Here is a 9,570-nt window from a genome sequence, read left to right as displayed (position 1 = left end):
GGATTTTGCGCTCCGATGCTCTACCACTGAGCCACAGAGACTATGGTGAGCAAGATCTAATGATACGCGTCCTCCATGCTGCTAAGATCAGCAATGTCAATAGCGTCATGTTTGTAAATAGAATAAGAGAGATGGTAAGTTTTTAGCTCGGTAAAGAAATAGAGAAAGATGCTTTTCGTCTTGTCACGAGCGTGGAACAAAGGAAAAGATTCTGAGTCCCCGCGCGGTAGAGCATCGGAGCGCGGAATCCGAAAGTCTGAGGTTCGATTCCTCGTGGTGAGTCAGAATTTTTCCTTTGTCCCGAAAAACATATTTCTCTATTTCTTTACCGAGCTCAAAACGAATCAAATTGCAGGAAAATGAAAGACAAAGTAAACATTGTGTGGGGAATTTAGATTTTTGCCCCAAAACTTTTCTTTTTCTTTTTCCGGTTGTGCTTTTTTAACAAACCTGTCCAGTTCTAGATCAAAAATAAAACATTTTACAAACTAAAATCCAGTTTTTGGGCGGTTCAACCTTACGAGAAACTTTGGCTTAAAATGATACTTGAAATTTCAAATTGAACTCGCTCTGCGTGCCCTCACGATTTTAAAATCGCGCATATGATTTCCAACTAAATGGCGCTTTACTCAGTTCATTTACCATTGTCATGAGCCCTCGAGTTGCACTGACTAAAAAGGGCCTTTTCATGGAATTGCTAAACAGTTCAGGGCGTCCATGATATTATATTCACAGAGATTTGTAATTGAGCTCCCGCCCAAACTCGGAAACCGTCCAAACTCAGGGGCTACCAATTATAGAAAAGATGTTTGCGTTGGAACACAGGAGTTTTACCATGCAAAAAAAGAAACAAAACGTAGATTATCATATGACACATCCGGACCCACTTGCGGAATCCCTTAGAAAACCACAGTAAAAGCTGACGTGTATAGACGTGAGCTGTTCCGGAAAAAGTCGTCCGGCCCTAGGGCATTTGTGCGGTTTTGTTAACAAAAAAAAAAAATGAAGAAAGAAAGAAATGTTGTTTGCTGTTGATACAAAAAATGAGTGATAAACAGAATCGAGATAATAATTTAACTTTTTTCAATAAACTGTGATTTTCTTGTTCTAACTCGAAAAAAAGTTAAGGAAAAGTTTTTGCAGGTTGCAGAATCTTTATTATGGTTTCCTTGCGCGTGCCAGTCAGTCGCGTCCTATTTAAGTTGAACAAAGTTTTCGAATTTTTCAAACCTTCGTCAATAGTCACATGATAAAATGGTTATTGAATGAGTGGGAAGGCCGGACCTGAAAATGTTTGGCTCTCGTTCATGACTCACAGAGCTCGTTGCGCTTGGTCCATACTTCAGGGTCGCGAGCCAAATATTTTCCCGTCCAGACCTCCCACTCATTCAGTAAGTACATAGTATCCGCGGGGACCGGAACCCTTCCACCTAATATATCATAGCACATGAGATAAGTCGTGTCATTCTCGGGACAAACCAAGAATATGCGTCATAGCCCACAATATGGAAACATTCAAAATTTTATGATCCTCTGATTCATGAAGACAGTCAACTTGTATCACACTTATTCCTATACGCCATAACTGTAGGTGGTCTTTCAAACAGAAGTATTGTTTTCTGCACTCTTTTTGTGATGTATATTGTGAACGTGTGTTGCGCCATAATGGATTATTGACATTGTTATGATGTAAAGTTTTATGGCGGTCTAAGGACTCTCCTGCACCAATCAGATTGAGTTTTTATACGCTGGTTATTTGACAATAAAATATATCTTATGGTAGAGCAAAACATTATCTGCTTTACAGACATTTGTCTGATTTATTCTACATTATCCTAAGGTAGAAGTTACGTAATTAAAATGAAAGATAATGAAAAGAAAGCCACGTGGTGTACGTGGTGTGATACCTGACCGCTAAGGATCTGGAGAGAAAAGTTAGAAAAAATATTTGCGTCTAGAATTTTCCTAAAAGTACGGGTTTGGAATACCGTTGTTTGCATTTGAAATTATAGTGCGAAAAATGAGCACTGACGCTGCAGAGAAAGTCAAAGAAGGTGTCAAGGCCTACTATGGTAAAAAACTTAAGACTTCGGATGATCTTCAGACGAACGCGTGCAAGCTTGGTGATAAACAGATGACTCCCGCCGTAAAGAGCGCATTGAAGCTTATTCATGATGAAGTAGCTAGCAAGTAAGAAAATCACACTGTTTTAACTTTTTAAGCTAATCAATAACGGGGAGCCGCACTGTAGATAAAACTTTTGTACAATTTCTTTTTCGGCGAAGTCACGAAAGGGACATCCACGCTTCGCTGGTCCGTAACCGTCCGCCATATTGAATAACTGAATTTTGCCAATAGGGACACAACTCATAATGATTCAACATGCGGCATTAAAACGCTATGGATCTTCTTTGTGGTTCGTATTTGGGATAAAATGTAGTTGAAGGAGGTCATTTTCCAAACTCTGGATGTGATAATCCATCTACTGAGGCTGAAAGTTAATAGTGCTCAAGAGTGTATAACACGGATATCTCTCTGTGTATGAGGCTTTACTTTCATCTGAATTACAGGGTATAAACAGCTATTTATCCTTTGGGTGTATTTGAGAGATATATTGACCATACACACCTTATTGTTGGTATGTTAGTCTTACTAGATGCAATTGAGCTATAAAGCTTTATAACTTGATTGTATGACTCGTACTTCACCAATATCTTAAGTGGTACTTGAGATACATGGATTTAGATTTGTTCTCTTCTACCTCGTATTTATATTATTACTGTATATAAACTTGGGTTTGAGCTAGTGTTTATTTGTGAAAGATGACATGGTTTATGAATTTGCAGTTTGGTTTTCCAATGTCTTAGATCACAATCAGTTTGTCAATAAAGAACTGATTCATGCTTAGTTTGTGTATATTTAATGAAAAGATTCCAAGTTGCCATGTGTCTGTTCAGTAATAGATCACAGATGACATCAAAGTGTGGTAAGAACAAAAAAAGTGGCACATGAGGTGCAACCAAGTGTGTCACTGATGTTCTTACCACATTTTGACATCCTCTGTGATCTATTACTGAACAGACACACAGCAACTTGGAATCTATTTGTTTTATATAATAAAGAATTGAAAAAATTTTTAATGATGATGTCATCTATATGTCTGTCCTCCAATCAGTCATAAGTGAGAACCAATCAGAAGACGTGCATAACTGAGCTTATTATATAATAAGTTATGGATGTACGCAGGAAGTTTGGAGAGCATGAGAGAAGTGGCAGGGTTCCTTGAGGCACAGTCAAGAACAACTCTAGCTTCTTAAGTGCTTTCCAAACTTCCCAAGTGTATCTATAACTCGATATATGTACAGTTAAAAGCATGAACCAATTCTTTTATAACATAGCATACAGACACAAGTTCATTAAAACTGTGTTGGGTGTACCAGAAACTGTGTTCTACCTGAAAACTATGAGGAAAATGTGGCAAAAACAATCAAAAAATATTTCAAGATTAAATCTTTTCTGCACAGAAGCAAAAACTAAATAATTTTAAGTTAAAATTCATTAAGCACAACACTTACAAATTTTTTGCATTTAGGAGACCTGTGTGGTAGATTTACCACAGGTCTATCTTAATTGAGATGGAACAGAAAAAAAATTTTGAAAGTTTTGAAACCTTGTGGCTAAACTTAACAGGAACTTTAAGCTGAAGTGAAACTGCACATGTCATGTTATGAATGCACAGCTGTGCATATATAAGGATTTTTACCATAGTAGCTCCATAGGAATTAGGTAGGACTCGTGCTCATTACAATATCTTTTGCTGTCACATTATGTGTATGTTCCTTTCTTTAAATTAAAGCCATTGATTAAAAAAATATTACAGGGTAACGTTGTATAAGAAAACCACATGAAAATAATACACTTCACCCTTGCCTACAAGTTGATTACCACAAGGGAACTTAAAGTTTGATACAACTCAGTCCGTTGTAAGTCAACCATATGTTTAATGTTTACAGTACAGAGTATGACACAATTGACACAACATGACCCTCATGTTTTTTTCAAAGGAAACTTGAAGTCATTTGATTGCAAAGTTCCATGCTGGAAACTTTTAAAAAACTTATAAAACAGAAATTCTCTAGACAATATCACTACAACATCAAACAGATAAGTGACAAAAATAAGAAAAAATATCAAATGGCAGATTAGTAGTAGATCCAATACTTAATTCTCCAAAGAAACATCATAAGAATTGTATGAGTTAAAAGGTTGAAAGGTTTGATGCTGGAAATAGCACATTTTCAAGGGTATGCTGAAAGATGTTTTTAATCATACTGTGCAATTGTATAGTCTAGAGTATGTTTAAAATTTGTTTGGAACTTTTTTACTTGAATATCTCTGTTGGAGTGCTAGTCTTATTGCACAATAAAACGAGATTCTAACTCTAACCAAAAATAATAAAGGTTCTTAATCTTTGATTTATTTTAGGTTTTATGGATGTGGTTTAGTGGCCCCAGAAGCCCTTGATGGCATGAAAATCTTGGATCTTGGAAGTGGATCAGGTCAAGATTGCTTTGTACTCAGTAAACTGGTTGGTGAACATGGCCATGTTACTGGAGTGGACATGACCAAAGAACAGGTATGTTCTATAGTCTACCAAGGTACCTGATAATGGTCCACACTCACTATTTTTTGGGTGCTAGCTAGGAGCACCAAAAGAAACTCAGAAATTTTGGGTTGCATTTAGATTTATTTTACTTGAGAATTTTACGTGCCTGCCTCATCTTCATTATGTGTGATCCAACTAACTTGACTTACTTTCAACCATGTTAAATCTAGGTTCTTATACAAGCACTATACTGTACAATCAAAACCAATGTTTCACAACAGCCTTTGAGAACAAATAAGCCACACTTGCAGATAAGCTGCATTGGCAGATAAGCTGTTCATTTAGACCTGTTCTTCAGAGTTTGAACAGAACTCCTTTCTTCATATTTTAAAGATGGAGAGTGAAACATTTTTAAAGAGTAAAAGTACATATTAAATCTTTATTTATTTAATTGTTGCATTTTGTGGGTTTTTATTATCATTATGAAAGATGATTAAAAGGAGAGGAAACAACTTCAAGTTATAAATTTGTGAGAATCATTATCTCTAGAATTAGAGCTATTGGTAGGCTTACATGTAGTTTGCACGATGGATGTTTGAATGCACTTAAGACAGCTCTGATGGTACACAAAAACACTTACAGCTGTTTTTGAATGGAGCCCAACCTACAGGACTCATGGGTTTATAGTCTGCACACTCACCATGCACCTATTTTGCTGAATTGCTCATTTGTCATAGGTTTCATCCTGGTTGCATCTGTGTTTTGTTCGTTCATAACACAGGCAAAACGGGGTCATGCCTATGCAGTGATTGAGGGAAATACGGGAGGATGTTCATGTGGTTTCAATCTACACTGTATTGGAAAACTGCTATTGTATTTCACACATCAATATCTTTTGATTTTATGATGTATTACAAATTATATGCTGTAACATGTTTGTCTGTTGCTGAGGGGTTAGATTTGTCTACATGTATCTTGCATGCTCTTCATTACAGTATTAGCCAAGGTTTGCCATGCATATTCCAGATGCTTCAAATTCTGGATATCAACTTACATGTTGGCTGCACCTAGTGTCAAATCTGTATGAATACGTCAGTAGAATTCCATTCGTGTTATCCCTTGTATTTAGGTGGATGTTGCCAACAAGTACATCAAATATCATGCTGATCAATTTGGATATTCTAAACCAAACACTGATTTTAAACTTGGTGAGATGGAGCACCTATCTGATGTAGGAATACAGGACAGCTCTCTGGATATTATTATGTAAGAAAAAAATATCCGTCACATGACATTTGAGTATTCAGTATAGAAAAATCATATACAATAATATCAACTTGTTTTTTGGATTTCTTGTCACATACAAATGCTTGGAAGTTAAAACCTAAAAAAAGAGAATTTAAAAGAGTTTCCATAATGAAAATCACATGTAATATGAAAACATAATCTGGGTGAAGACTTGAAAAAGAACTTTGATGACTCAATAGCTACTATGCTCATCTGACATTCTCATTTTACTTTTCTCATCTGAAGTTCAAACTGTGTTGTAAACTTAACAGCAGACAAGAGTGTTGTTCTCAAAGAAGCTTACAGAGTTCTTAAGGTGAGACAATGCTCTAAACAAGTTAACTTTTCATACCCTATTATCATTATCAGTATTCTCCTTACCATTCTCTATACACTTGCCATGGTGCTGACTAGAAAGAGTTGTCTAACAGTAGAGAGATTCATAATTGGGATCAATATCAGTATCTGGGCAACTGCCCACCTACCCCTCCCCTAACTCAACATTAACCCTAACTTGTTATCAATTGACTGTTGTTGAGTTAGGGGAGGGGTAGGTGGGCAGTTGCCCAGATACTGATATTGATCCCATAATTGTAAGGAGAAATTAGAGGCTGGTCAATCTTAAGGGTCAAAGGGTTGGTGTTTTATGTATCGAAGATGTTGATGAAGATTACTGATGCTGAGGTCTCATGTGATCTGTTTAGGATGGAGGGGAGGTTTACTTCAGTGATGTTTACACTGATACAAAACTATCTGAGGAAGCCAGAAAAGACGAAGTACTTTGGGGTAAGTGGCTTTTCTTTGTTTAGTCCTGTCTATTCATACTGTTGCATGAAGTTGAAATCCATTTCTTTCTTGCGGTAGAGAGGAAATTTCTCACCATCTATTCATTGCAAAAATCATGTGGGGCTTTTGGAGACAACCTTAATGTTACTTTTCTGTTTTATCTGCATATTATTATTATTGTTTTAAGTGACGAAGCGGGAGGTATTAAGTGCATGGAGGTTGGGATCTTCATATTGGGTATAATGGAAAGAGGCCTTTGTATGTCTCAGGATGAGAAATAAATTGAAGCACCTTTCACAAGAATATACTGTCAGTTATTTAGTTAGGGACTCTCCCATGTACCCATTCTGTAAGGGTGCCATTGAGCAGAAAATAAGCAAGAGGTTGTGACTTTTCTTTTGAAAAAATAGTATGAAATTAATGGAGCTACTACAACTCCCAAGTACACGATTTCGAATATATAATGCTCTGTTAAAGAATTTTTTAACATGAAAACGTTGGAACATTTTTCCCTGTGTGACTGTTAATGGTTAGAAGTCTTACGTGACAATTTGCTATGTTAAGCCAGTTACTCCATCTATCTTTTTGGTGCCGTTAGGTGAATGTGTTTCAGGGGCGTTACACTGGAAAGAGCTGGTCGAACTGAGCAAAGAAGTAGGATTCTCTGGGCCACATTTGGTAACTGCGAGACCTTTTGTGGTTGAAGAACACCTCAGAAAACCACTAGGTGAGTGCTTTTTTTTCAAAATTGATATCTTTACTGATATTGAGCCATCAAAGAGCAGGCTTTCTCTGCTTAAGCAAACAATTCATTACTGTTGTCTGACCTAACTAGTAAATAAGCCGACTTACACAGAAGAGTAACTTACCTGACAGGTATTACCTGAAACATCATGGGTTTTTTTTTCTTCTTTTTCTTCCAATATAGGTGATGCTCAGTTTGTCTCAGCCACCTATCGTTTGTTCAAAGTTCCTGAAAGCTGTAAGACAGAAGCATCCAGAGTGACGTACAAAGGTAAAGAGAGCATAGAGCGGGTTAGAATGTCGTAGACGTGGTCGGACAAAGGGATGAAACAAAGAAGGAAATTTCAACTAGCCTAGTGCTACAAATCAATAGTTCTTTCCATCACAATTCTTATCGTTTCAAGTCTGAGTAATATAAAATGTTTGGAAGTGTTTAAAATACGTCTGAATTTTAAAATCAAAGAAACAACTGGTTTCGAAATGGTCACGCACTGACTTTGCTCGTGGGGGATTAATCTGGCTCCAAGAATGTTTAGACTAACAACGAAGTGCTTGAGACGAGAACGAAATACTGCAATACTGCGCAGCCAAAATAAAAGGACCTAAAGGTAGTTTGAAGTTCGATGGTAAGCTGAAGTAGTTGTTTGCGAGTGAGATTGTGGTGGTGGGTTCAAATTCCTGTAGGGCGAAACCTGTGGTTATCGTGCAAAAGTCGTATAAATCAATATTTGTCGTATGGTGATCGCTGCACCCGCGGCGGCTTTAGAGAGAAACAAATGTATGTGGAAGCTGTGAGCTATGAGGTAGTTACTACTTAAAAAAGTGCTCTACCCACATACCGGTAATGAGTTTGTTACGATTTTTTTTTTTTTCAGGCACTATTGAGGAAAGCCCAGAAGAGTTCAAGTTTAATGTTCACAACATATTGACGGTATGTTCACTTCTTTAAACTGAGTTCCCTTTTTCTCTACATTCGAACACGAAAAATGATTACCCAGGAAATGTAATATGATGTTTCCAGTCACAGACAGGCATAATCAGGAAAGAATCCCGCGTGCTTTCGGCAGCGGTCCATTCTATGGCCTTTTTGATGCGTTCCACGGAAACTCTGTCTCTGAATTCAAGGGGAATCCTTGTTTCTTGGTGGAGTACGACTTTGTATTTACAACAAGGGCACACTTTTACCAAAAATTTCTTGCTACTCAGTTTTTGAAAAATTAATGGTTTAAATTGCGTTTTTGCAATCTAAAGTTAATGCCATGAGCTCTAAATAAAATTTCTGAGAGAGTTAAGGCAAGCAAAAAATTTTTCTTTACTTGGTCGGATTTACCTGAAAAAAAGGACACAACGTTATGTTAAAAAAACTTGGTCTACCAATGACCCATTACGACTCCTACCTTAGTGATGTTGTCGCACCTTGGCAGTTAGAGCTTCCCTCTCCCGAGAAAATGTTTTATAGTGAAAAGGTAAGAACCATAACGGACGAGTCTCTCAAAGCTCAGGAGTATAACATCTCAAGTCCTGATCCAGGGATCCGAGTCTTTGTTTTAAAACACGGAATTGGTTTCCCGAATATCCACTCGTGCCCAACTAAGAAAATTATCGTTTTCTTTAACCAAGTAAAAAGAGGCCATTATGTGATTTCCATTATTGCGGCTCATTTGATTTGCAGAAAACACCTAAGGATGTTTCCTCTGATGTGGCAAGTGTCCTTAGTGCCTCACGTTTTTCGAAGCATTTCGAATTCCAACCGCTAGAGCCTGGAACCACAGCTCCCATTGATGACGTGTACATCGAAGCGGATCCGTTTGCGTATTGTGCGTCAAACAAAGTGGCGCCAGGAGCATGTTGCCCCAAACCTGCCAAACCTGTTGAGCAGGAAAACGGCTGTTGCCCGAAACGTGCGAAAACCGGTAATGAGGCTCGCTGCTGTTAAACGTGGTTTTCAGTATTCGAGGAAAACTGGAGACGGGGTTCTAAATATCTTGGGGACAATAATTAAAATGAAATGCCATTATACTCTTTCTTTATAATAACTGTGACAACCGAAGTCGTAATAAACGTAACCATTAAAGTTATAATTTATTTGGGTGTATTATGTAGCGTTGCAGCAGTGGTGTTTTTTCGCCCGCGAGAAAGTTTCACGG

At 37.5% G+C, this 9,570-nt stretch overlaps 1 protein-coding gene across 2 annotated transcripts; it reads left to right on the top strand.

Moving 5' to 3' along the window:
- Nucleotides 1–1,924: 1,924 nt before the first annotated feature.
- Nucleotides 1,925–9,504, top strand: LOC131788727 (arsenite methyltransferase). Of its 2 annotated transcripts, none has more exons than XM_059105808.2 (9): nt 1,925–2,190; nt 4,486–4,636; nt 5,736–5,872; nt 6,140–6,209; nt 6,598–6,679; nt 7,278–7,406; nt 7,608–7,694; nt 8,299–8,354; nt 9,096–9,504. In XM_059105808.2, the coding sequence occupies exons 1-9, from the start codon at nt 2,021–2,023 to the stop codon at nt 9,357–9,359; spliced, it is 1,146 nt and encodes a 381-aa protein (XP_058961791.1). In that variant the 5' UTR covers nt 1,925–2,020; the 3' UTR covers nt 9,360–9,504. The 2 variants fall into 2 exon arrangements, with proteins under 2 accessions (XP_058961791.1, XP_058961792.1); XM_059105809.2 differs by lacking the exon at nt 1,925–2,190 and adding an exon at nt 2,382–2,571.
- Nucleotides 9,505–9,570: the final 66 nt, after the last annotated feature.

Source organism: Pocillopora verrucosa, chromosome 1 (assembly GCF_036669915.1).
Source record: "Pocillopora verrucosa isolate sample1 chromosome 1, ASM3666991v2, whole genome shotgun sequence".
Taxonomy (NCBI): Eukaryota; Metazoa; Cnidaria; class Anthozoa; order Scleractinia; family Pocilloporidae; genus Pocillopora; species Pocillopora verrucosa.
The sequence above is the reverse complement of the archived record's forward strand: the minus strand, read 5'-3'. Positions and strand labels throughout refer to the sequence as shown.

Coding starts and splice junctions, on each gene's coding strand:
- LOC131788727 (XM_059105808.2), top strand. CDS start 2,021: ATGAGCACTGACGCTGCAGAGAAAGTCAAAGAAGGTGTCAAGGCCTAC. Junction 4,637..5,735: donor TGGACATGACCAAAGAACAG/GTATGTTCTATA, acceptor CCTTGTATTTAG/GTGGATGTTGCCAACAAGTA. Junction 8,355..9,095: donor ATGTTCACAACATATTGACG/GTATGTTCACTT, acceptor TTTGATTTGCAG/AAAACACCTAAGGATGTTTC.